General features: G+C 36.6%; 5 protein-coding genes across 8 annotated transcripts; 2 read left to right on the top strand and 3 right to left on the bottom strand.

Annotated features, from left to right (window-relative positions):
- The first annotated feature begins 263 nt into the window (after positions 1-263).
- Positions 264-3,886, top strand: LOC18035088. 3 transcript variants are annotated; one of them, XM_024178191.1, is made up of 11 exons: positions 264-506; positions 783-847; positions 915-976; positions 1,076-1,737; positions 1,879-2,290; positions 2,380-2,458; positions 2,548-2,667; positions 2,754-2,855; positions 2,942-3,037; positions 3,135-3,349; positions 3,437-3,886. In XM_024178191.1, the coding sequence occupies exons 1-11, from the start codon at positions 374-376 to the stop codon at positions 3,693-3,695; spliced, it is 2,205 nt and encodes a 734-aa protein (XP_024033959.1). In that variant the 5' UTR covers positions 264-373; the 3' UTR covers positions 3,696-3,886. The 3 variants fall into 3 exon arrangements, with proteins under 3 accessions (XP_024033959.1, XP_024033955.1, XP_024033954.1); XM_024178187.1 differs by having other exon boundaries at positions 1,076-1,875; positions 2,017-2,290; XM_024178186.1 differs by having other exon boundaries at positions 1,076-2,290.
- Positions 3,887-4,532: 646 nt separating this feature from the next.
- Positions 4,533-7,946, bottom strand: LOC18034392 (proline iminopeptidase). Its single transcript, XM_006422626.2, has 11 exons — positions 7,729-7,946; positions 7,306-7,508; positions 6,770-6,868; positions 6,583-6,693; positions 6,422-6,484; positions 6,194-6,287; positions 6,006-6,103; positions 5,614-5,715; positions 5,185-5,298; positions 4,824-4,898; positions 4,533-4,678 (listed from the first exon to the last, which is right to left on the bottom strand). Exons 1-11 carry the CDS (start codon positions 7,850-7,852, stop codon positions 4,577-4,579), a joined length of 1,185 nt encoding a protein of 394 aa, XP_006422689.1. The 5' UTR covers positions 7,853-7,946; the 3' UTR covers positions 4,533-4,576.
- Positions 7,947-8,126: 180 nt separating this feature from the next.
- On the bottom strand, positions 8,127-11,692 carry LOC18033658 (receptor-like protein kinase HAIKU2). The gene is made up of 2 exons (XM_006422622.2): positions 8,974-11,692; positions 8,127-8,874 (listed from the first exon to the last, which is right to left on the bottom strand). Exons 1-2 carry the CDS (start codon positions 11,558-11,560, stop codon positions 8,486-8,488), a joined length of 2,976 nt encoding a protein of 991 aa, XP_006422685.1. The 5' UTR covers positions 11,561-11,692; the 3' UTR covers positions 8,127-8,485.
- A 4,169-nt stretch (positions 11,693-15,861) lies between these two features.
- Positions 15,862-19,848, top strand: LOC18034657 (malate dehydrogenase, glyoxysomal). Of its 2 annotated transcripts, none has more exons than XM_006422620.2 (9): positions 15,862-16,033; positions 16,693-16,902; positions 16,983-17,297; positions 17,393-17,482; positions 17,743-17,826; positions 18,000-18,035; positions 18,130-18,219; positions 19,391-19,485; positions 19,593-19,848. In XM_006422620.2, the coding sequence occupies exons 1-9, from the start codon at positions 15,962-15,964 to the stop codon at positions 19,663-19,665; spliced, it is 1,065 nt and encodes a 354-aa protein (XP_006422683.1). In that variant the 5' UTR covers positions 15,862-15,961; the 3' UTR covers positions 19,666-19,848. The 2 variants fall into 2 exon arrangements, with proteins under 2 accessions (XP_006422683.1, XP_024034973.1); XM_024179205.1 differs by having other exon boundaries at positions 15,880-16,033; positions 16,687-16,902.
- Positions 19,849-20,077: 229 nt separating this feature from the next.
- LOC18035046 lies at positions 20,078-22,485 on the bottom strand. The gene is made up of 3 exons (XM_006422617.2): positions 22,248-22,485; positions 21,637-21,975; positions 20,078-21,060 (listed from the first exon to the last, which is right to left on the bottom strand). Exons 1-3 carry the CDS (start codon positions 22,362-22,364, stop codon positions 20,236-20,238), a joined length of 1,281 nt encoding a protein of 426 aa, XP_006422680.1. The 5' UTR covers positions 22,365-22,485; the 3' UTR covers positions 20,078-20,235.
- Positions 22,486-23,136: the final 651 nt, after the last annotated feature.

The following is a 23,136-nucleotide window of genomic DNA, read 5'->3' as shown; positions in this document are numbered from 1 at the left end:
ATTTTATATTTTTATTCAACCAATGAATTAATGACACATCAATTTGTATAAGATAAGTTTGTGTAAAAGTTTGTGGTTTTATCATCGCTCATAAAAATAATGCAAAAACAAATGATTTCGAATTTGGCCTCGTAAAAACATCAAATTTATGAAAAGACCCCAATGGTAAGGTGCCTTTGCAATTTTTCTGACAGTAAAATAAATTAAAATATTAAATAATGCCCGAACAACACCTTTCGCTCTAACGGCTACTTCTGCAGATTTAAAAATCTCCCTCGGCCACCTCCCCCCTTCAATTCAACTTCATCATCCCCATAGCAGAGCAAAAACCACACACACACTACACGCTCCGCTCCTTAGACTCACAACTAAAATGGATGAGACTCAGACCGACGGCGGAGATGACTTCTACGAGAAGATCGAAGCGCCCAAGTTCGTCGACCTCACCGCACCCGATCACTACCGCCCGGACAATGACGACCGTTACTGGTTCTGCCTCCGCGTCGGTCCGTCTTCTCATATTCTCTTTCTGACTGTTGATTTTTTTTTTCTTATTTTTGTGAACTTGATTGCATCAGTTATGCAATTCATTGGATAATTTAGTTACTTATATACATTAATTCTCTCCACGAGAGTTCGTCGTGGTCTCCATTTTAAGAAAGTGTGGACTTAATCTTTTTTTAAAAGCTCTGTTTCTATAAAACGAAGTAATTTCACTTTTTACTGCTTGAACTTGCAACTGAATTAAAATTTCTCTAAAGTTCGCTTCACTGTGACCATAGGGTGTGATCAGAAGCATGAAGAGGAGATGGATTCTGAAGTTATCTACAAGAATTTTGTTCTTCGGGTTAGTTTTTTTTATTTTTTGAATTACAATTGAGAATGAGAGTAATGGATCTTTACTTACACAACAGGTAATGGCAGCAAGGAGTCCAAATGTAAGGCTACGAAAAGCACTCTATGGGAAAGATCCAAGGTAAATATTTCAAGGATTTTATGATGAACTTTTGTTAGGCCTTAGCAACAAGATTTATTTACTGACTTAGATTTATTGTTGTTCATTTAATTTTGGTAGTGCAAAAATGAAATGCCCACTTACAGTTCCAGCAAAAACTTCAAAGTCTAGATTGGCTTTGGTTTCTTCAATTTCTCAAAAGATGGTTGACGGGAAAGTGAAAGGAAGGCCTCTTTTTAAGCAGTGTGAAACCCCAAAGAAGAAGGAGAAGCAATCATCTGTTCTTGCAGCTAAGGCTCTGACTACGCCGCATAACAAGAAGCGCCTCTCGAATTTGGGTGCATTTCGAAGTGTTAGAAACCCGAAACCACCAGCCCTTGCTGTGCCAAAGAATAGAAGGGTGGCTAAGGCTTTGGTTTTTCACTCACCGAAGAAGACTGTGAGGATGAACTTGAGCAAATCTACAGAATTGAGTGTGAGAAGATTATGTGCTGGGATGAAGAAGCTTGAAATCGCAAGTGGGAAGAAAGATGCATTGGGCAGCAATAAACCGGTGCCGGTAGATTCTTCAAGAAAAAGATTTAGGGGTCGAGAGGTTAAAAGTCGGGTCTATGATTCTTTGCATCCTAAAAATTGTCAGGTTAAGGAAGCGAAATTTTCGACACATCTGAAGAAAAAGAATGGAGATAAGGAGGAGGTACAGACGCATTGTGTTCCTACTCCTTACGAAGATAGTGAAAATGATTCCAGTGATATGGAGATTGAACAGAAATCAAGAAATGGTTCTCTTGCGAAGTGCTCTATATCAGGTACTTCTGAGGGAGAGAACGGAAATGAACACAAGGAGTGTTGGGGAACTCAAAAGACCTCGGAACTTCCATTGGGTGAGAATAAAAGTGAAGCTATGTCAGACCCCTCAAATGGTTCTCTTGCGAAGTGCTCTATATCAGGTACTTCTGAGGGAGAGAGCGGAAATGAACACAAGGAGTGTTGGGGAACTCAAAAGACCTCGGAACTTCCATTGGGTGAGAATAAAAGTGAAGCTATGTCAGACCCCTCAAGAAGTGAGGGAACCTCGCTTGAAAACTGTAAGGAGAAGAATACAGGAAACGGCAATGTTTCCCTTACTGAAGATCAAAATGGAGAGGGCAACATCACCAGTGAAAGAGGTGATATTCAGGAGCAAGTTAAATCAAGTCCAGCGAAGGGAACTGTTCCCAGTGCTATTGAGACTGATCAAAATGAAAATGCTTCAGTCTCTGATGACAAGGAGAATGAGGGTGAAGTTATTAATAATGACGATAAGGAAAATGCTTCAGCTTCCAATGATAACAGGTGAGCAACTCTTTCTAATTTCGAATGTTTGTAACTTGGTAAGTAAGTTTCTGACAATTAATGATGAATTTTATGTCAAATGATTGCAGAAAATTGAATCCCAACACCGGCCATATGGTCAAGAAGAAAATGCTGGGCAAACATGAAACTTCTAAGGGCAGTCAAACCGTGAGTCCTTTACTAGAATATCATAGTTGTTTTTCAAATATCTATTCATATCTGCGTTACAGTTTCTGAAGCATTTAGAAATTATGCAGGTTACTAAAGTACTGACTAAGACATCTAAAGGAAACTCCACCCCTGCTGTCAACTGTGCCGGAGTGAACTACGGAAAACCTAAGCTCACAAATCCAAAACCTTTTCGGCTAAGAACTGATGTAAATATGCAGAATTATTTTGGCCGGCCAAATTTGGAAGACTGGAAATTTTCAGTAGTATCTGATAATGTTTCTGCTTCGTGTAGGAGAGACAAATTCTTAAGGAGGCAAACTTGGAGAAGAAACTGCATCATCTTGAACCTGGAAAGGAAACCACAACAAAGACAATACATCAGAGTGCAGTCCAAGTAAACATTTGGAATTGAGAATATTATTATTTTTTCCATTATGAGATCAGTCAAGTTTTAGACTGATGTATTGTCTCTAACTACAGAGAAATGAAAAGGCCCTTGAACAAAATGAAAGTGCCAGTGATGCTCGTGCAGGTAGTGAAAAGGGACCAGTCAGAAGAACAAGAAAAACTCAACCAGTAAGTTAATGCCCTTATCTCAGCTTGATTTTTACTTTCTCGCGGTTGCATATTGAGATAGTTGGCTGAAATTCTCTGTGGCAATCTAACTTTGCAGCAAAGAAGGGGAAATTCTTGTCCGCGAACTTCAAAAGCAGCAGCAGAACGAAAAGAATCTATAACTCCACATAGAATTACTGTTTCTAAGCGCCGGAAATCCAATCTTGCAGCTTCACGGCAGGAGTTCAGCCAGGATAAAGCAGCTAAAAAGTCTCAGGAAAGCTTGAAAAGAACCAAATCACTATGTATGAAACAGATAGCAAGAACTCGAGGGTGAGCATTTGTATATTCTTTGAGAAACATCAGTGGACAAGTAATGTAAGAATTGTGAGGCTAACTGTAACCAGTTCATTCTTGTAGGATAGAGCCAAGCAAGAAGAAAACACTCGCTCCCACAACACCCAGTCGACTTCGTATGATAAAGGAGTCATCTCCTACAATCTTAAGAACCGAGGCAACAACAAAACCAATAAAGAAGGGTGCTTCCCCAGTAACCAAAGCTTCTGCTTCATTTGCGACTAGGCCATCCTTTATGGGACGAAAACCGGCAACCATTCCAAAGGAGCCACACTTTCACAGCGTTCATGCGCCAAAGAGCTGCACTAAGAGAGCGGCTTAGGTCTTTTACTTGTATGGTATGTCCTTGTTCTTGTTCAACTTTTTCATTGAATTACAATTGAGTTGTCCAGCAGCTCTTCGTTTTCTTACACTTATTCTTCAGCTTCAAGGGAAAACATAAGTTCCTTAAAGCAATTGTCTGTAATGTGTAACATTTGGCATACACTGACGATTTGTAATTTATTCTTTTTACCTATATTAAAAGATAAGTAATATGTTTGTATTACTATTTTCCTCTCCCATTTTGAGTCTTGCTGCCATCCTTTAATTTTTCCGCTTTTTATTGCTTGAAACTTAAATATTGGAACCTCCTAGATCAACTCAATGCCTTAGTCCCAATATCAAGAACCAAAAAGGTCTGGATCTGTTTTCAAATAATTAATGAAAATCAAACCTGCAAAGTAAGCATAAAACTCAAAACTTCTTCCTCAGTGGGTATGACTTCGACTTGCTTGGTAGTATACTTAAATGATAAATTTCATTCACTGCATGAAATTTGATTTTACCAACCAAAATACAAATGGTAAATTCGGAAAATAGACAAAGACGTATTAACAAATTTATAAAAACTTCAAATTTTTTACACTTCGACAAGGTTTTCTGTATTACCAATCCACGGCAACTTACTCTTCAAATCTGTCTTGTAAGCTTGTATGATTAAGGGATTTTGCTTATTGCCCAGGCAGTGTCTCAATCATGAAACCGCCGTGGAGAATTGTACACGTAAAATACACACATTCAACAGTTTTACAAGAATTGCATTCCATTCAACTAGCTTAAAATGACCCATAGTTTCTTGTAAATGTCAAGGCACATCATCGAGAATGTGCAGTGTATCTTTGATTGTAGTCATTGATCTTAAGGACATGCTGCATCTCTTTTTCAACGTCCATTCTTGATAAGGTTTTTCAGCTTCTCATTTGCAGCCACAAGTTCTGCAGCTATTCCTGGTTCATTAGCTGAATGTCCAGCATCTGCTACTACCTGTCAAAAGCAGTGAAACAAACTAATTAGCCAAACTGGGAAAAGAAGTTGAGAATATTTCACTATTTGTTAAATAAGAACAGTTTTATTCAAATGAAAGGGATATTAATATTAAGCAAGCAATAGACTGGCAGAAATTACAAACCTTAAAATCTGCTTCTGGCCATGCCTTGTGAAGATCCCAAGCCGACATCATAGGGCAACAAACATCATACCTTCCCTGTTAAAGATATTCAATATTATCAGACAGATTCTAACAGAACCCTCAAGAGGCAAACCTTGTGCTATATGTGATCTGCATTTTCCTAAAATCTATCATGCTTTATATTTCTTTCTAGTGCAAACATATTGGTTTATAACTTTCGGATGAAGTTATATTGAATTTCCGTACATTCATAATTCTTGAAGAACTGTAAAGTATCCTACATTTGCTTCGGAAGATGCGCCACAATAGAGAGAGAGAGCAAGCATGTTCGAATTAAATGGGTGATCAAGGTGACAAATACCTGTACGATTGTAGCGTTAATGTGCCTTATATTATCAATGTTATCCAACAGGAATGAATCCGAAGGGAAGAAGCCTTTGTTCAAAAAATAATGATTTTCAATCCTTGCAAATGCCTGAATTGAGCAAAACAAGTGAATCATGAATTGACAAGTGCTACACATCTTTAGTATCCAGAACTCAGAAGACACCTAATTAGAAACTAATACAATAGATCTGGAATATTATTTTGATTATTTTGCTGTCACATAAGAAGATTAAGGCATGAAGAAAAAATCTTAATTTCTGTTAGGCAACTCAGTTTATGCCTTACAAAGTAAAAACATCAGAAGTTTGCTTTTTGATTTTTAGCTATTGTCATATAGAGCATCCAGATTTTCAATTAACTGAAAATTTTTAAAAACTATTATGCTTTGTACTCCTCAAGTTACCAATGAAAAAATGTCATCCTCCCCTCTCTTGATGTTTTCTTCATTTGGAAGAAGATGGGCAGTCATCATCTCCCATTTGGTCCATGCTCTTGCAGCTGCATACTACGAAATGATGATAGAGTTATGGAAAGTCTACAATTTTGTTCATCCAATATGTTCAAAAGCAAAATTACAATCAATCAAGCAAAAGGAAATGGCAAGCTTTTTCCTGTACAAATACATGTTGAAAGTAAACCACACGATCATTTGAAGAAAACCCATTCAACATGAATTGCTACGCAAGAAGCAGCTGTTCTTTATTTACTTCCCCAAATGATAAAAGAAAATAATTGAATCAATAAGGACATAAAGAAAAGAGTTACATAACTAAACACAGAAGATAGAATCCTTACTTGTGTCTCCTTGTCATCAGAGTTTAGCCTCTTGCTGTAGGCATCAACAAAACAACTTCTTTCATTTTCTGGAATGAGGTCTCTGAATGACTCCCATGCTGTACATGGAAATGTAACCCAAAATCATCAAAATGCTTCAAAATTTCTCTTGAGGTTTCATCAGCAAAAGGAAATTTTATTTAACATACCATCAGGGTATATAGCAGCAGCACCACCCTCATAAAACCAATCAATCTCTTTCTTTCGCAAAAGAAAGATCCCCCTGAGGACCAAGCCAGTAACCTTAAATATTGCAGAGAAAACTATCAAAAATCAATCAGTTATCCTTGGCAAAAATTTACTGAATTAAAGGCATCTGAATTCAAGACTGAGAGTTCCAACCCAAAACAAAACGGCAAATCATGCAAATTACATACCTTGTCGGGGTGTGCCAGGCTGTATGCAAGAGCAAGTGTGCTTCCCCATGATCCACCAAATACCTGCACAATCACAAAGATGAAGAAATTAGATCCACCAAAAGCATGAAATTGAACATGAAAGTTTGTTTCTTTGTAAAGAGCCAAAAGTGAAACTAGACCTGCCATTCTGGAATTTCTAGGTGTTGTCTCAACTTTTCAATGTCATCAATGAGATCCCATGTGGTGTTTTGATCCAAGCAAGCATGAGGGGTACTTTTTCCTGCACCTCGCTGGGCAAAACAATGTGTGCTGGTTTAGAGAGGTAAATTATAGCCGATAATGTTCTATAAAAGTTAAAAGAGTAACCTGATCAAATAAAATGATACGGTAAAAATCGGGATCAAAGAATCTTCGATTACTTGGTGTAGTGCCTCCTCCTGGACCTCCATGAAGAAACACAACAGGCTGCAAGACAGGTTCACAAAAAAATAATAACCAACATAAGTTTTTCAGCAATAAAGCACTGTCCTAAGAACACAAAACATTGCGAAGCATAGATAATCTCATCAAGTACTAGGTGATGGACAGATGTCCATATAGATATCATATCACTACCGTTCATCATGTATTAAGTAACAATCTATAAACAAGTGATGCAATTGGAAGGTCACCATTATCACCAAAACTGAATAAAAAGGTGTTATCTTCTTAATCTTCCATTGTCATTCAGGACCCTTAAAGAAGCAAATGACAGACTCCAACACAACATAAATACAACAAATTCAACTTCCATGGAACATTGAAATGCCATAGAGCAGAGCAAACCAATTACAGCATTTCAAATTACACAATGCAAAACATAGAAAGTGGATAAATAATCCAGTAAACAAATGACTACTCACATGCCCGGTAGGGTTTCCAGACTGCTCCCAGTAGATTGTGTGAATATCAGAAACCTTCAAAATGCCTGTACTGTATGGCTCTACATAAGGATAAAGATTCGTATTCAATTCTGGTAATTCCTTTCCTGATTCCATCATATCAATGAGCTTTGGCTCACTCTTAACCCCAAAATTTTGTGCACGTATTACTAAATCCTTCCTCCCTGCAACATCAATGGCCACAAACATAATTTTGTTAAATTTTTACAATTATAAATCTTAAAACCTGTGAACTCATAAACAAAATGAAAAAGATCAGCCTTTTGGCAATAATTATAAAAAGATCAAGTCTTTAGCAAAAACAAACAAGTATAAAACAAACCCAGACGAGAATTTGCATAATTTAAAGAGGAGTGCGGGAGAGAGAGAGAGAGAGAGAGAGACCTGCGAGAGTGAAATTCTGATGGGATGAAGGGAGGAACCTGAGACGAGATAAAGTGGAGGTGTGAGGAAGCGAGGAAGTACGTGAAGTGATGGTGATATTTGAAACAAAACCTAATAAAACCATACTGTTTTGCGTGTCATCACATTAAAACAGGACATGCTGCTAAAGTTATGTTGAAAGTAATAAGGTCATATCAGAAATCATCAGTTGCATTGCTCGTCATTTTATTTATTTATTTATATTGATAAACTTTGTTTTATTTATTTGTAGTACTTAATGTGCATATATTAAATTTCAAAGGCCCTTTTTTTTTTTTCCTGGTTTTTAAGATTTGTTTTATGCATTAAGTATGTAGTTTAGCCTTTGTCTTTGCATGCGAATATTAATTCTAACTGTTCCTTACAGAACCAGTATAATCTTATTTATTAGTTAGATAAATAATAAATTGTAGCCGTTGATCTTACGGAATATGGGTAATTTGTCTAAATAGAACAAATATGTATGTTGCAATAGTTACCGATTCTAAGTTCTCTAATACAAAATGCCAAAAGAGAGAGTAATTTTTTTCTCATGACACTGTTTCTAGTCTTTTAATTTCTAGATATGATACATAGAAAGAAAAATACACCCATTTGGCTTTTGGGATTGGGAGTTTGTAGAATTGCAGTTATATTGCGGAGCAATTCATCTCTCTTATGAGCTGAGACCCTGAAAATTACTAAAAGCAGAGTTCAGCAACTTAGTCACCCTTCAAATTTATGTTGAGTTGTAGTGCCTTGAAAAACTTGGACTACTTTCTCCAACTTTCTTAACAACAATGTTGGTGACTGAACAAGGCTCAGCTTCTTCTAGCATTTGGACTACAACCCTCATTGATGGTCTAAAAGCTGGGAGTTTGTTTGTGCAGTGAATTGCAATTCTCAAAACTTTGAGAGCATCTTCCTTTAGAATCTCTGAGATGTTTGGGTCCACAACAGTAAGCATGCTATCTCTGCTGTCCATTTTGCTGTATACCCAATTCACTATATCTTTGCTGTCTCCAAACTCTGGCACTATTGGCCTTTTTCCTGTGACCAACTCCATTAGCACTACTCCAAAACTGTACACATCACTCTTCTCATTTATCTTGCAAGTGTAAGCATACTCTGCACTCACCAAAGAACATAAAGAATTTGATCAGATTCATGCATATTGATCAGTTGAACATTGACAAACAGATGAAACAATTTTGAGGGAAAGCTTACCGGGAGCTATGTATCCATGAGTTCCTGCAATGACATGAGTTTGATCCCCCGCCTCACCAGCCTGGACAATTTTTGCTAGTCCAAAATCAGCAATCCTAGGCTTCCACTCCAAATCCAGCAAAATGTTACTAGACTTCACATCACGGTGTATAACAGGCCTATCAAAACCATGATGCAAGTATTCTAATCCCTTTGCTGCCCCCACAGCGATTGCATATCTCACCACCCAGTCCATCTCGATCTTGTGACACGTGTGCAGCCGGTCCCATAAGCTTCCGTTTGGCAGATACTCATAAACCAGCAGATTGCTGTCTTCACTTGTGATGCTACAGTACAGCTTTACCACATTCACATGCCTCACTGCACTCAATGTTGCCACCTCAGCATCATACTCTGATGATCGGGAACTCCTTTTTGATAGCATGGCTGTGCTGCTCCGGTAGTTCCCCTGGAAGCCAGAATTTGATGGCCAGATATGCTTCACAGCAAGTTCTTTGCCACTGTTAAGTACAACTTTGTACACGTTTCCTGACCCTCCTTTGCCTATCAAATTCTCTGGCTTGACAGCATCAATAATTTCCTTCTCTGAGAAACTTAGTACTCTAAATGATTTCATATCCCAAGAATTCTGCTTTAATGAACGTTTAAGATTGTTCTGCTTTAGCTTCACAACAAAGTAACTAGCTAGTAACACAAGCAGGACCATTGTTACAGCTATAAGACACCAGACAAATGTTGAAACATGATGGGATCTACCCGAACCTGAAGAGCATGACTTAAAATATTCATCAGTTTTGCTACATAAGCCAGGATTCCCAGTGAAGCTATCAATGAAGGCCTTAATATTTAAAGGCTCGGGTATTGGACCAGCCAATTGATTATTGGACAGGTCAAGAAGGCTTAGCTTTGGATATGTCAAAGAGATTGGAATTTCACCAGAAAATTTGTTATTGGATAAATTCAAGGAGTTCAAAGAGGGTAATGATCCAAGACTATCAGGAATTTTTCCGGAAAGTGAGTTTTGAGCAAAATTGATGTCTGTGAGTGAAACACATGAGCCTATGGAGTAAGGTAAGGGACCAGAAAACATATTGTCGTGTAAATAAAGGCTACTAAGCTTCTTCAATTTGCCAATATCTAATGGGATTTGGCCAGAAAATTGATTTAAACTCAACTGAATTGAGACTAATGAAGAAGCTTCTGAGATTTTAGAGGGTAATTCACCAGAAAACCTATTGTTAGTTAAAAGTAACAGTGCAAGAGACTTGGCATTACCAATATCATCTGTCACTGGACCTTCAAATTGATTCGTGGACAGGTCAATAATGGAAAGATTTGGCAAGCTCCATATTCCAGGTGGAATTGTACCTGAAATTGAATTGTTGTTTACACGAAAACGAATCAAAGACTTACAATTAGCATAGGTTTCCGGGACTGTGCCATTGAAATTGTTCTGCAGTACAAGAAGATCGGTCATCGCGCCAGTCTTGCACATGTCTGGGGGAATTGGACCGGTCAACAAATTTTCCGAGACATCAACGTAATTAAAATCGGCCCAAGAACCAAGCTTCTGAGGAAGTGTACCGGTGAGCCTATTCGTGTAAAGAGACAATTCTGTCAGGTGCTTGAATTCTCCAAACTCCTCTGGAATCTCCCCTGAAAACTGATTCTCAAAGAGATGCAATGAGGAAAGTTGATTCAAGAACCTCAGCTCTGAAAGGTCACCTTCAAGCCTATTCTGCGACACATCAAAGTTCATAAGATTTGTGAGATTGCCAAACCCAACAGGTAGCTTCCCACTCAAGGAATTGTTGTAAAGCTCAAGCTGCCATAGTTTATTCAGCTTCACAATTCCTGCCGGGATTTCACCAGACAATTCATTATCTGAAAGCTCAAGGTTCTGAAGCTGAGTAAGATTTCCAATGTCCTCAGGAATCTGCCCCGTGACGCTACAATTTGTGAGATAAAGCCAATACAACTTCTCAAGCTTTAGCACCTCCATAGGAAATGGACTCGGATCAAAAGGGTTGTCGCCAAGGCTCAAAAACTCCAAATTGGTTAGATTTTCCAATGATTTCCATGGAAATTTCCCGGAAATTCCACTGCTATTCAAATTCAAGAAATTCAACTCATGTAACATAGACAAGTCAGGCACTTCCCCGGAAAATGAATTGTTCCCCAAGTCAAGAACTTGTAATCTTGTACAGCTTTTCAAGCCTTCAGTGATTGTACCATACAAAAAATTCGTACCAAGATTAATCTTCTGCAATGCCTGAAGCCCGCATATCGAATCAAAAGGCACAACACCAAGAAGTTGTTGTTCAGGCAGATTGATTTCTGCAACAAGTCCATTAGAATCACAAACAATTCCATTAAACTTGCATACAGAATTTGCTTCTGTCCATGAACTGAACACCCCCGTATCCGATTTTTCGATTTTAGATTTCAAGTTCATCAGTATCTGATGCTCATCCGATTTGGCAGGTGAAACTAGAACTAGAAACACTACAAACACAACCACTAAAAGTGACCATTTGGAGGAAACTTGAGCAAACATGCTGCTAGCCGGTGAGAAAGCTGAAGGCATTGTGATAAGTTTTGTTGATTTTGTTTATTGTGATTGTTCAAATGGAAGGATAAAGAATTGAAAACATCAGCACGAGGTTGGCTTGAATTTTCATGTCTGTTCACATGGACAGAGAGATAAGGACATGTTATAAAGAAAGAAAATGTGTTACGCAAAGGTTGCAGAAAAATTTTCAAGCGGCAAGATTTTGAAGTTTAAGCAATTAAGTCCAAATTAAGAGCATGAGTTTTTGGCCTTTTTAACCACTTTCCATGTGTTGCATGCAAATCCATAATATAAATATTACATTGACTTTATCAGCTCTTACATGCTTATGATTATAAAATTATAAGATTCCAAACATAAGCACTCAAATTTCACCATTAGCAAATAATAGAGTAGAATAAAACATAAAGTCGTTTACTTTTTATTTAAATGTTCAAAATTTGTGACGCTGGTCATGGGAAAATGGACTGTCTTGTGTTGAAGAAGTGGGGGGCTGGTGGCCGCCGTGGTTGACTGAACCCTCTTTGGCTGCCACTTGGAAGGAAGTAGAAAGCAGTAGTAATTTCAGATAAAACAACAGGAAGCCCCCTCATTAATTCACAAATGTACATTTAGGCACTTTCACTTCGGTTAAAAAAAAATAATTATGACTATAATTATTATTATTTCTTTGTCGAGGTGGGATTCATTAGTGAAATGTATATCATTGCCGCTATCAAAATTAATTATTAGAATGTCCTTATCTCTATCAAATATATTGAATTTATTAATATAAAAAAAATATGACCGCGATCGTGTATGAATTTAGTTGTTATATTTTAAGTTATGAGCTCTAACTATTCATTGAGGCAAAGTTTAAGAGTAAAGATTTCATTTTTCAATTCTTAATTTGTAGCTGTCAATTCTTTTTTGAAAAAAAAAATTAAAAAAAAAACAAAGAAATTTTTAATTGAAAATAATGTTTGCCTAACTTAAAAGAAGAGCAATATATATATGTATTATTTGATTTGTATTTATCTTTAGAAAGAGATACATTCTTTGTTTTTAATTAAAAAGTTTATCGACACTTACGTCAAAAGGATTAAGATTAAGGGATTGGATTAGAAATCTCCATGATTTGAAAATTTAGCTACATTATTCTATAATAATTTGGGGTTTTGGCTTAATAAAGGCGGCAATAATGTTGTATCATGAAGGCAACTAACTTCTAGAAGATTAATAAAGAATTATGAGCTTTGTAATAAAGTATGCATATGGGAGGAAAATTATGTATGTTGGTAGGTTTTAATTAGATTAATTTTAAGTCAATCGCTCGAGGGAATCAAATCACATAACCTTATACCTAAGGCATCTGGATGTAAAATAAAGGGAATAAATAAGATTTTATCAGATTCTGGTCTTTCTTATGAAAGATTTGGTGAAGCTAGAAATTTCAATATGATAACATTAACAAATTCCATTGAGTCTAAAACCACCACGCTTCTAATTGGTATTTGGAAATGGGAATTGAAGGTCTTTCAACCCAAATATTAAATTTGTCAAATTTATAGATTTGAATCCATGGAAATGCTTTTGGTAAGGTAAAAGAAGGTTGTTAGATAATTGAAAATAAGTTTTTGTATAATTACAGTATTTAGTTCAAAATCTTTAAGTTTGCTCTAAAGGTAACTTTTAGTTTTTTTGAAAATGGACACGTTATAAAATCGATCTCTCCAATGCAAAGATCTCTATAAATAATGTTTGGCCATATTTTCGATGTCTCCTAATAAGCCCAAAGAAAAAAAAACACACGCACACACCAATCGAAAACTAATTTTTATCCAATATAGTAGAGTCTCGTTAAATTGTTAATTTTAATTAAAAAATATTTTTTTTCGGTCGTGAATTGGAGCCAATATGATAAATTAATAATTCAACAGATTTAGTAGATAATAGTTTTTTTTTAAAAAAAAACTTATTTTTCTATAGGACCCAATTAATAATTAACTAATTTGAAACTAAATACTTATGATATGTTTATAATTTTTTTTTCCTGTTAACTAGCATAATGTTTTATACATTTGATTAGTCATTATTACTTTCTTCACATCTTTCATATGAAAAGTCATTGTTGTATTTTATGTGTTATGTTAAAAGAAATAAGAGAGAGATAGACTTAATATATTACCTCCAAAAAGTTTTCTCTGAAGAGTTACCGAATAATCATGATCCAAGAACCATCAAGTAACTAATTCACTCAATCAAGATTAAATTATAACTGTATCATACAACTTAACAGAATTACAACATTCTCCAATTAAATTGCATCTATACTTCATAGAAATTCTTATTATGAACATGATGCTATCTTAATATATTAATAATTATTAAATTATTGGTATGTTAATATTTGATAAATTAATAATAGATTTTTTATGGTCTCAAAACTATTAATTTATTGGGATTCTACTTACTTAAAAAGCAAGAGGTCGACAACAAATATATGAGGGGTAATGAGTCATTTTCTGTAGATAATTTAAGAAGCACTTTTTTTAAGAAGTACTTTTTGAATAAAGGAAAAGAAGAAGAAGAAAAACGGAAAGTACTTATTTAGACAAATAATTAGCAAATGAGAATGGTTAGCATAGAATGCTGACAAATTGCTACTATTGTTATTTTCTCAGCAGACCAAAGATGACTAATGAGTAGTGTGCAGGAGTCAAAGACAAAAAGAGGTCATGGTAACCTGGACCTTTCAACATTCAGTGCACCCTTACGAATACAAATACCCAGAGTCAAAGTTGTGCCTGCTTCTGGGCCCAGGCCCAACAACCATGAATTGAATGCAAACAACCACCACCATGAATTGAAAAGATTAAAAGGAAGTTTCTATTTTCTCGGATCTTCTTCTGAGTTACAAAATTTCAACTGGCTATAATTAAATTGTATAACCCGTCTCTATCACAAGGATTCGGACAGATTGCATTGTCTTTGAATAATGTCTGTATTAAATTATTAAATGTGATCAGGCTACGGTGCAATTGTGGTACCGTGCTATAGTTGCATCCAGTCGTTGGATGTACTTAGATTGATAGGGTCTATTGGCATCCAACGACTGAATGCAACTACAGGTTTCCCCTGTTAAATGATATAGAAACTCATGACATGAACTTTTAAAATAAATTAGATTCTAAACTTAATTACATATGAAATATAAGATTGATGAAAATCCTGTCATCTTTAACTATTTAAGAAAATTAGAGCCCATTCATTCAGCTTTCTTTCTGCCGTTTTACATCTTAATTTGAAGTTTCTGGACTCCTTGCACAATTTGATTGGTTCGTTTTACTAGTTGAGAAAGAAAAACTGATGTGCCACTCTTTCCTTAGTTGGATCCATCAGTATTGTTGCACCATATTTTAAGTAGCCCAAGAGCAAGGCCCGATCAAAAACTTGGCAAGCAAAAAGATTCCATTGGATCATCATCATCTGTATGGGCGGTAGCGTCACGACCATAGTACTGCTTCTGCAGTCCCTGCAATTTGTTATAATTATCTATTTACCGATCATATTTCAAAAATTACTCAAACCAGCTCTGTATCTACTGTCATGATCTTTGACTTTTTATTTTTCAAGAGTGAAATAATATTTTTATCTTATATAATTTAAAAGGGTCCCACTATGTTACAACTGTAGTACCATGCCACAGTTGCAACCAGCCATTGGATCCACTTGGATGAGGGGTGTAACAGTGGATCTAAATGGATTTAATGACTGGTTGCAACTGAGGCACGGTACCATAGTTGCAACATAGCCAAGTCCAATTTAAAATGTGAATAAATTTGACATGCAACATGTAAAGAATAGATGATAATTAAATAATTTTTTAACGGAAATATGTATATATATAATAGAGACCTAGCCTTTTAAGTAAAAATATAATGATTGATTAATTGAGTAATTTATTGATATGTAAGGGCTAAAAAACCATTTAGTTATATGGATTAATTCCATCTTCGATTTTGTCCCATGCACGTCTCTGTAACAAACAACAGACATCTCGGGCTTACGGATGACCTGAAGAGTAAAGAACAAAACCAAGATTGTGATTTGTGAAAGCAGTTTTCGATTTTTTTTTTTTTTTGTTTTGTGCAGCCAAATTGAGAGCCACATACAATCCTACAAGCTTAACAGGAATTTTAGATAAGATAAGGACTCAAGATAGCAAGTTGATTTCCACACAAAAAATGAAAACTATAAAAATTTGATTAAAAAAAAAAACAAAATTTCATGCAATTATGTCAACTTCTAGCTTTCATCTCCTTATATTTTATTATTCCTATTTATCGCTTCATGTTTATATTCTAATTAAATCCATTCATTCTTTGCATGTATCATTATTGATCACATTCACACCACCATACTTCAACAAAGAAAATGGAGTTTAGCTCAGAGGCTAATCAGCGCATTGCTAGAATCTCTGCTCATCTTTACCCTCCAAATCTCCAGGTATTTACATGTATTATTGTTCTTCAATAGTGTGTTTTATTTATGAATCTTTTATCATATGATATGGTGACTCATTCTTTGCATATGGTTTAGTTGTTTTCTGGGTCATGGCTGTTGTTTTTGTGCACATATATACCAAGAGTAGTTTGTTTGGGATTGTGGCATCGTGGCTTAAATATGATAGTTGCTTGCTGTACTCAAAGCTCAAGCCATCAAAGAAAAAATTAATGAGTGATTTCATAAATACCTCTGGATGTTAGTTTTAGCATATTGGGATGTTGTAGTATTTTTAATAGAGAATAAAATCACTTGCTGTCAAATATAAATGAGTGGGTAACGGCAACAAATATTAGCTGCCAAATAAAAACTATTGCTAATCACCTTTTAACTGCTGTGTTTTTCAATGTCAAAGTAGAAGTAACGCTCTACCCATAAGATTATTAATAATTCATAAGAAGAGTAATTAACTCCAATTTTTTTTATAGCCAAAATTGCTTTGTCTGGGGTCAGTTCATATATATCAGGAATTGAATAAATTGAGAATGGAGTCTACTGTTAATATTTGTATTGTGTATAAATTTTGGTGGACGTTAGAGATCAAATTAATTACTACTGAAGTTGTTGGATGTGCTCTGTGGATTGTGTGCTGGTAAATGGAGGAGAATTCTTGCTTGAGGCAAGCTAAATGCCGGGCAAAAGGCGGGGCAGCTGGATTCAAAGTAGCCATCTTGGGTGCTGCTGGAGGCATTGGTCAACCCCTTGCAATGCTAATGAAGATAAACCCCCTGGTCTCAGTCCTTCACCTCTATGATGTTGTCAATACCCCTGGTGTCACTGCTGATATTAGCCATATGGACACCGGCGCTGTGGTAACAACATAACACATTGCATTATGTTCATGTTGGGTTCTCAAATCAAGAAGGTGATCATTTTTCTTGCGTGCTTTTAGGTACGGGGTTTCCTAGGCCAGCCACAGCTTGAGAATGCTCTCACAGGGATGGACCTTGTCATTATCCCTGCCGGCGTTCCGAGGAAGCCTGGAATGACCAGGGATGATCTTTTCAATATCAATGCTGGAATTGTCAGGACACTCTGTGAAGGCATCGCAAAGTGTTGCCCCAATGCGATTGTCAATTTGATCAGTAATCCAGTGAACTCTACAGTTCCTATTGCCGCAGAGGTTTTCAAGAAAGCTGGTACTTATGATCCAAAGAAACTCTTGGGAGTTACAATGCTCGATGTCGTAAGAGCCAACACATTCGTGGTACGGGCCTTATTCATCGACTGAAGTGAGCTTATATTTCTGTTGTGATGAATCAAGTCAACCCATTCTTATGATGTTGTCATATCATGTTACAGGCGGAAGTTTTGGGACTTGATCCTAGGGATGTTGATGTTCCTGTTGTTGGAGGTCATGCTGGAGTAACAATTTTGCCACTTTTATCACAGGTCTTCTAGAATTTTAAGTGAATGTTAAAATACTTTTTCATTACAATACCTAATAACGCTAAATTTCCTAGTATTTGAGTCTTAACTAATGTGACAGCTTATCCGTAACTATCACATCATGTTAAATACTAATAACTAACATTAACTAACTTGATGTGGTAGATACAGATAAGTTGCAATACTGGGATCCATAGCATTACTGTTTTATTATGGAATATGAACTGCATTTCAACGATCATTGCACTTGAAATTCTTCTCAGGTTAAGCCTCCTTGTAGCTTCACTCAAGAAGAAGCTGAATACCTGACGAACCGCATACAAAATGGTGGAACAGAAGTTGTTGAGGTAATGCCACCCTGATATATGTTTCTCACATTACATGCAGAGATGGGATATCAAATTTCTCATTGCTAGGGCATTAGACGCATGCTGTTTTCATCAAACTTGTTCGATGCCATTTTGTAGCAATTCATTGGTTAAGTCCAAGTCTGAGTTAAGAAAGCTCATGTCATTTGCAGGCAAAAGCTGGGGCTGGCTCTGCAACACTCTCAATGGTCAGCCAATTCTATGAACTCTTTTAATTTGTTCATGACTATATGATCTTTTTTGTTTTTCAATAATTAATCATAAAGCATCTATAATGTATAGGCTTATGCAGCGGTTGAATTTGCGGATGCATGCCTCCGTGGGCTGAGAGGAGATGCTGGTGTTGTGGAATGTGCATTCGTAGCTTCTCAGGTTCTTCGCTCAAACCTTCGTCTTGCACGCTTATTTTCCCTTTTCATTAACTTTTAAGCTCCATGTCCAATTAACTAAAAGACTTTATTATTTATAGTAAAGAAAAATAATAATCAAATTAAATCCGTTCTTTTTTTAATATATATATATATATAAACTCTAAATTGGAACTCTATACCAAAAAAAAAAACTGAATTCTGTATCATGCATTTTTAAATACAGTACTTTTAGCAATTTTATTAATAAAAATTTATAATTTTGTTTTATTTTTATTAAGCCTTTCAACTAAAGTTTGGTTTCCCGCATTTTGTTTACTTTGTTTCATTTTTTAATGTTTTCCTCACCAAATACCCGCAGGTTTGTAAAATTTGTTCAAAATTCTTCTAGGAAGTGAATTTTCTGAGAGAAATTTTACAAAATATCACTTTTTTTTTTATTATTTATATACCCATTAGCTCTAACAACTAAGCACTGTTTTTGTAGTTTTAATTCTTTTTATTTCAATTATTTTAGTAGCTCTGAGCATTATTCATGGAAAAAGGTTCAAAACATTGTTTCAAATGGTTTCATTGAATTATTTCGATTTGGTTCGGTTCATTCAATTTTGTTTACACTTTTCACTCACTTGATTATTTTCTCTGAACCAAAAATTGAACAATCCAAAGGGCAATGCCTCCACGTAACTAGTCAGAAAAACCGATTCTTACTCGAAACTTTTCGCGTTTTGGGATAGAGTTGCTAGTAATCAACATTTTTTAACAGCACAAAATTCTTAAATGCCTCCATATAACCACATTCATGCTTTGTATTTCTTCATATTTGATATTGTTTGATAATTCAAGAAATATTACAAGTAAAATTTGTAAATAGAGTTTTCACAAGTGAAATAATCAAATTGTCCACAAATATCTTGGACCCGATCCCCGAGAGAAATTAAAGGGGGTTTAGTTACTTAATTGTTAAAACCAATAGAGAATTATCGATGCAGTTGCTGGTACAGCTCAGTTTATTGTTCTATCTCCGATTAAATTCATCTGCTATCAAAACTACTAGAGAGGACACATCGAAAGTTGGCACTTTCTTTCCTGCAATTTTTAGAAGCAAATAGATCCTGTAGCTTATAATCCAAATTCTTGAAGCTTATAATCAAGGAATGCCCTGTTCATAACAGGTGACGGAACTCCCTTTCTTCGCATCCAAGGTACGGCTTGGTCGCCAAGGAGCTGAAGAAATCTTCCAACTTGGACCTTTAAATGAATATGAGAGGTACTGAGGCGCAAAAACATCAGCAATGACAATTTTTCTAGTTTGTTACAAGGGCGTACGAATTATGAAACAGTGGTTTGTTCTGTTTGTTGCATCTTTGTTTCCAGGATTGGCTTGGAGAAAGCGAAGAAAGAGTTAGCTGGAAGCATTCAAAAGGGCATCTCCTTCAGCAAGAAATGAAGCGATGCCAAGAAAAATTCCATCGGTTAAGTTTATTATCGCTCTTGAGTCACCGTCTCCTGTAATTAGCAAGCCTTAATGTTGTACCCAGAAACAGTCGGAAAATGTATTTTTCCAACAAGCGACGAATTGGCATGTAAAGCAGTTTGAATGAGCTCATTTCGTTTCAGAGGAGCAAAACCTTAACATGTTTGTGAGAGATACACTACCCAACAAATTACACTTTGACGCTGCATTACACAGACTGAGGGGCTTGTGATTTAAGAAACAAAATCAATAATCCGTTCTGTGAGCAGTGAGCATTATTTTGATAACGAACAACTCTAAACCAGAAAACATCACCGAAAGCAATTTACGCTATCACAGAGAGGTATCCGCATGTTATTTATAGATCACAACACTAAATGGTAGATGAACAAAATGTTTTTGTTTTCATTAATTAGGTTTTTACAGATTGCATTTCTTCTAACTCATGGTATTTTCAGAATATCTAAAATGGGATTTTATCTTTACATTTACTTCCAGTAACTTGGTAAAAAATGAAGAAGCCCCCATGTGCCCCCAAAAATTTTACAGGTCAAAGGGGCTCTGAGGAGGGTATATGATAGGGGTTTGAGACATGGTCTTGTTCCCAAGAAGCACGTTTGGTGCAACTGTATCCTCCACATCAAATGGGTTGACCTGCACTACTCTCTCTGGTATGACCTTCTCACCGTCAACCTTCGCCAGCACCTCAAAGTGCAGTTTCACGGTTTCAGGCTTAGTCCTCCATTCAGGAAAACCCTCCAAGTCAAATCCATCTCCCTCTTTCAATTTCTTCTCAACCCCAAAACCAATCTTCAGAAAAGTCTGCGCAGACACATCAGCCTTCAACAACTTGAAGGAACCTTTCTGTTTAGCCTTGGGACCTAGAACTGAAGATAGCAATGTTTCAAAACCAAGCAAGTTATGGTTTGAGCCATTGACAGAAGCAACGGGCCACATTGTGGTGAAGTGTTTTGGAGTCAGAAGGGTAGTGGCTCCTTCTTGAAGATCTATGGTTGAAAGGGCATCCGTGGTTTCAGTTTTTGCTCGTGAGGATAATTCCACGAGGCCAGGTGCTAGACGCTTAAGCTTCAGCTTGTTACTGGGTGATGGTGAGGATGCAGGTGGGGCTGCAAGAGAGGTAGGCCCAACAATGCGAAGGGAGAGGAGTGGGGCACCTTGAGCACGGGAAGCATGGCGAAGTTGTTCAGCCAGTGTTAGCAGACCAGAAGCAAACCCATTATTGGATTGATTCAAGGGAAGAGGAAGATCAATGGGGTGGCGCAGGCTAACTGATCTGGCACCGTTGACAGTGACAACTGCACCATCTGCTAAAACGACCTTCTTCAAGACTCCCGCATCCACGTCATGCTGCAAACATTAAGGCAACCAAAAAATCACCATTAGTTCCAAAGTTAAACTCTGATGAACCACAGGCAAAAAAATTACAAGCACCTGGACAGTTAGCTTGAAGGATTAATACTATATTCTCATTAACATAAATCAACTCAATCTCACACATTCCAGACAACAACCTTCCCAACAATTGCACCCAGGCACAACTGTTACATAATAAAAAGAACACACCAAAATCCTGGACTCAACACTTTGGTCATCATATTTACATGCTTGATAACTTATACAAGCATCAGCGCTAGATTCAGATCCAAAACTAGTTTTCTACAAGAGCCATTCTTTCAGCTCCAGCTCTTCCAATTATTCAAATACAACATATGGTTTTCAAGAATATAGAAGCTGATCTATAAATCACATAATTTCAGTGCTAAAACAAACTGATGGTGATTGTCTATGTCACTAACCTACCAAATTGTGATATATTCATAAAACACTACACAGACTGATTCAATATCATCCAGCAAGGTCTGAACCACCATAAAAACAAATCTAAATAATAATAATAAAATTCAATATTGAACAAGCAATTACCGGCAAGGAGATACGCATGTCCTTAGCATCCTGAATCCAGAGCTCCATGGGACCAGCCAGCTGAAACGGAGCCAAAACAGGCAACCCATCATCCAACTTCCTTTTCTCCACCAACCAATTTTGACCTCCAGGCTCTTCAACTCTAAATATCGGCAAATCCACATACTCCCACCGATTCACATCCTCTAAAAGCTTAAAAGGCATCACCATCTTATCAACTTCTAGATCAAATTCGTATGCCACTGAATGGCCCACCAAGGCATCCCGCAGATCAAACCCAGATACCTTAAAATCCTCCGCTTGAAAACCTAGTCCTTTCACAATTGCATCCTTCAAATCCTAATTTTACAAAACAGAATTATTAAAAAAAAAATCGCAACTTTGATTCCTTTATAAAAAAGAATAAAGGAGAGAATCTCGTTATTTTCATTAACTTTTTTTTAATCTATTCTCAAAACTAATAAGAAATTAAACAAAATTCATCTCGAAAACAACTTTCAATTTACAAAATTTACCAAAAACCTACTTCAATTTCTAAAAGCTCAGTAGCACGCTCTAAATTTATGATTTTTAATGAGATAAAGATACTAATCCGTTAGTTAATTGCTTACCGAGATGGCTTTCGGGTTCGGGTGATTAGAAGTTGAAACCAAGGCCTTTGACGAGGAAAATACCGTAAATAACACCAAAAACGAGGTCAAGAAACCAACTGATGGTCTGAAAATCATTTTTTCCGACGGAGAACCGGAGCGTATCGGAGAAGAAAACTTGTACGGGTGAGACGAAAATCGGATGTCTTTCGGGACCGATTATTTTATGACAACAAAGAGACGATCGTTTGTTATTAAAAATAGGAAGGGGCTTCTCTACTACTTCTGGATGACTGGTGGAGATTCTAGGATGGGTGACGTGGCAGATTTGGACCAATCAAAAGAGAGGAAGTGATGCGAACGGGAAATTCGATTGGTTGGGTGATGTTGGCGGTTGAGGAAACGTTCGTTGTGATCACGTGGAAGTAACGGCGGTAATTTAGGATGGAATTTCGGACGGGGCCCAGTTTGCCGCGTAGCTTTATTTAATTATTTGCGAGGGTATGGATAAGTTGGCTTTGGCTATTTTGAAAACGACAGCGTATTGCTGAGAAAGTGGTTGGGGAAACAAATATGGCGTGACCCGGGTTCGAGCCGCAAACTTCAGGGGAAATTTACAAAAATAACATAAAAACTTTTGTAATTTTCACATTTAACCCTCCAAACTTTTTCCTATTAATATTAGCCAAAAATCCTCTCAAGTGCTGAAAATACCCCTCTCATTCTCACCAAACTTCCTCTCTCTCTCTAACCAACGATTTCTCTCCCAAGATGGTCACTCATAGCCGGTGGCTTCCCGGAGTCCATCCTCAACAGCCGACATTACCAAAATTTCGGTGAGAATCTGAAATCAAAGATTAGTTCAAAAACCCTAGATTTTGAAGCATGTTCTATTTTCTATTTTTCTTTT

Source organism: Citrus clementina, unplaced genomic scaffold, assembly GCF_000493195.1.
Source record: "Citrus clementina cultivar Clemenules unplaced genomic scaffold, Citrus_clementina_v1.0 scaffold_8, whole genome shotgun sequence".
Lineage (NCBI taxonomy): Eukaryota > Viridiplantae > Streptophyta > Magnoliopsida > Sapindales > Rutaceae > Citrus > Citrus x clementina.
This window is presented reverse-complemented; position numbering and strand designations above follow the sequence as displayed.

Excerpts from the sequence above, each read along its gene's own strand:
- LOC18035088 (XM_024178186.1), top strand. The coding sequence starts at position 374 with ATGGATGAGACTCAGACCGACGGCGGAGATGACTTCTACGAGAAGATC. Across the intron at positions 507-782 it reads CTGGTTCTGCCTCCGCGTCG|GGTGTGATCAGAAGCATGAA; the intron begins GTCCGTCTTCTC and ends CTGTGACCATAG. Across the intron at positions 2,459-2,547 it reads CTTCTAAGGGCAGTCAAACC|GTTACTAAAGTACTGACTAA; the intron begins GTGAGTCCTTTA and ends GAAATTATGCAG.
- LOC18034392 (XM_006422626.2), bottom strand. The coding sequence starts at position 7,852 with ATGGTTTTATTAGGTTTTGTTTCAAATATCACCATCACTTCACGTACT. Across the intron at positions 6,694-6,769 it reads GTATCATTTTATTTGATCAG|CGAGGTGCAGGAAAAAGTAC; the intron begins GTTACTCTTTTA and ends TGTTTTGCCCAG. Across the intron at positions 6,104-6,193 it reads TGCTGCTATATACCCTGATG|CATGGGAGTCATTCAGAGAC; the intron begins GTATGTTAAATA and ends TTCCATGTACAG.
- LOC18033658 (XM_006422622.2), bottom strand. The coding sequence starts at position 11,560 with ATGCCTTCAGCTTTCTCACCGGCTAGCAGCATGTTTGCTCAAGTTTCC. Across the intron at positions 8,875-8,973 it reads TCATGGATACATAGCTCCCG|AGTATGCTTACACTTGCAAG; the intron begins GTAAGCTTTCCC and ends TGGTGAGTGCAG.
- LOC18034657 (XM_024179205.1), top strand. The coding sequence starts at position 15,962 with ATGGAGTTTAGCTCAGAGGCTAATCAGCGCATTGCTAGAATCTCTGCT. Across the intron at positions 17,827-17,999 it reads GTGGAACAGAAGTTGTTGAG|GCAAAAGCTGGGGCTGGCTC; the intron begins GTAATGCCACCC and ends TGTCATTTGCAG. Across the intron at positions 19,486-19,592 it reads CCTTTAAATGAATATGAGAG|GATTGGCTTGGAGAAAGCGA; the intron begins GTACTGAGGCGC and ends CTTTGTTTCCAG.
- LOC18035046 (XM_006422617.2), bottom strand. The coding sequence starts at position 22,364 with ATGATTTTCAGACCATCAGTTGGTTTCTTGACCTCGTTTTTGGTGTTA. Across the intron at positions 21,976-22,247 it reads CGAACCCGAAAGCCATCTCG|GATTTGAAGGATGCAATTGT; the intron begins GTAAGCAATTAA and ends TTGTAAAATTAG. Across the intron at positions 21,061-21,636 it reads ACATGCGTATCTCCTTGCCG|CATGACGTGGATGCGGGAGT; the intron begins GTAATTGCTTGT and ends TAATGTTTGCAG.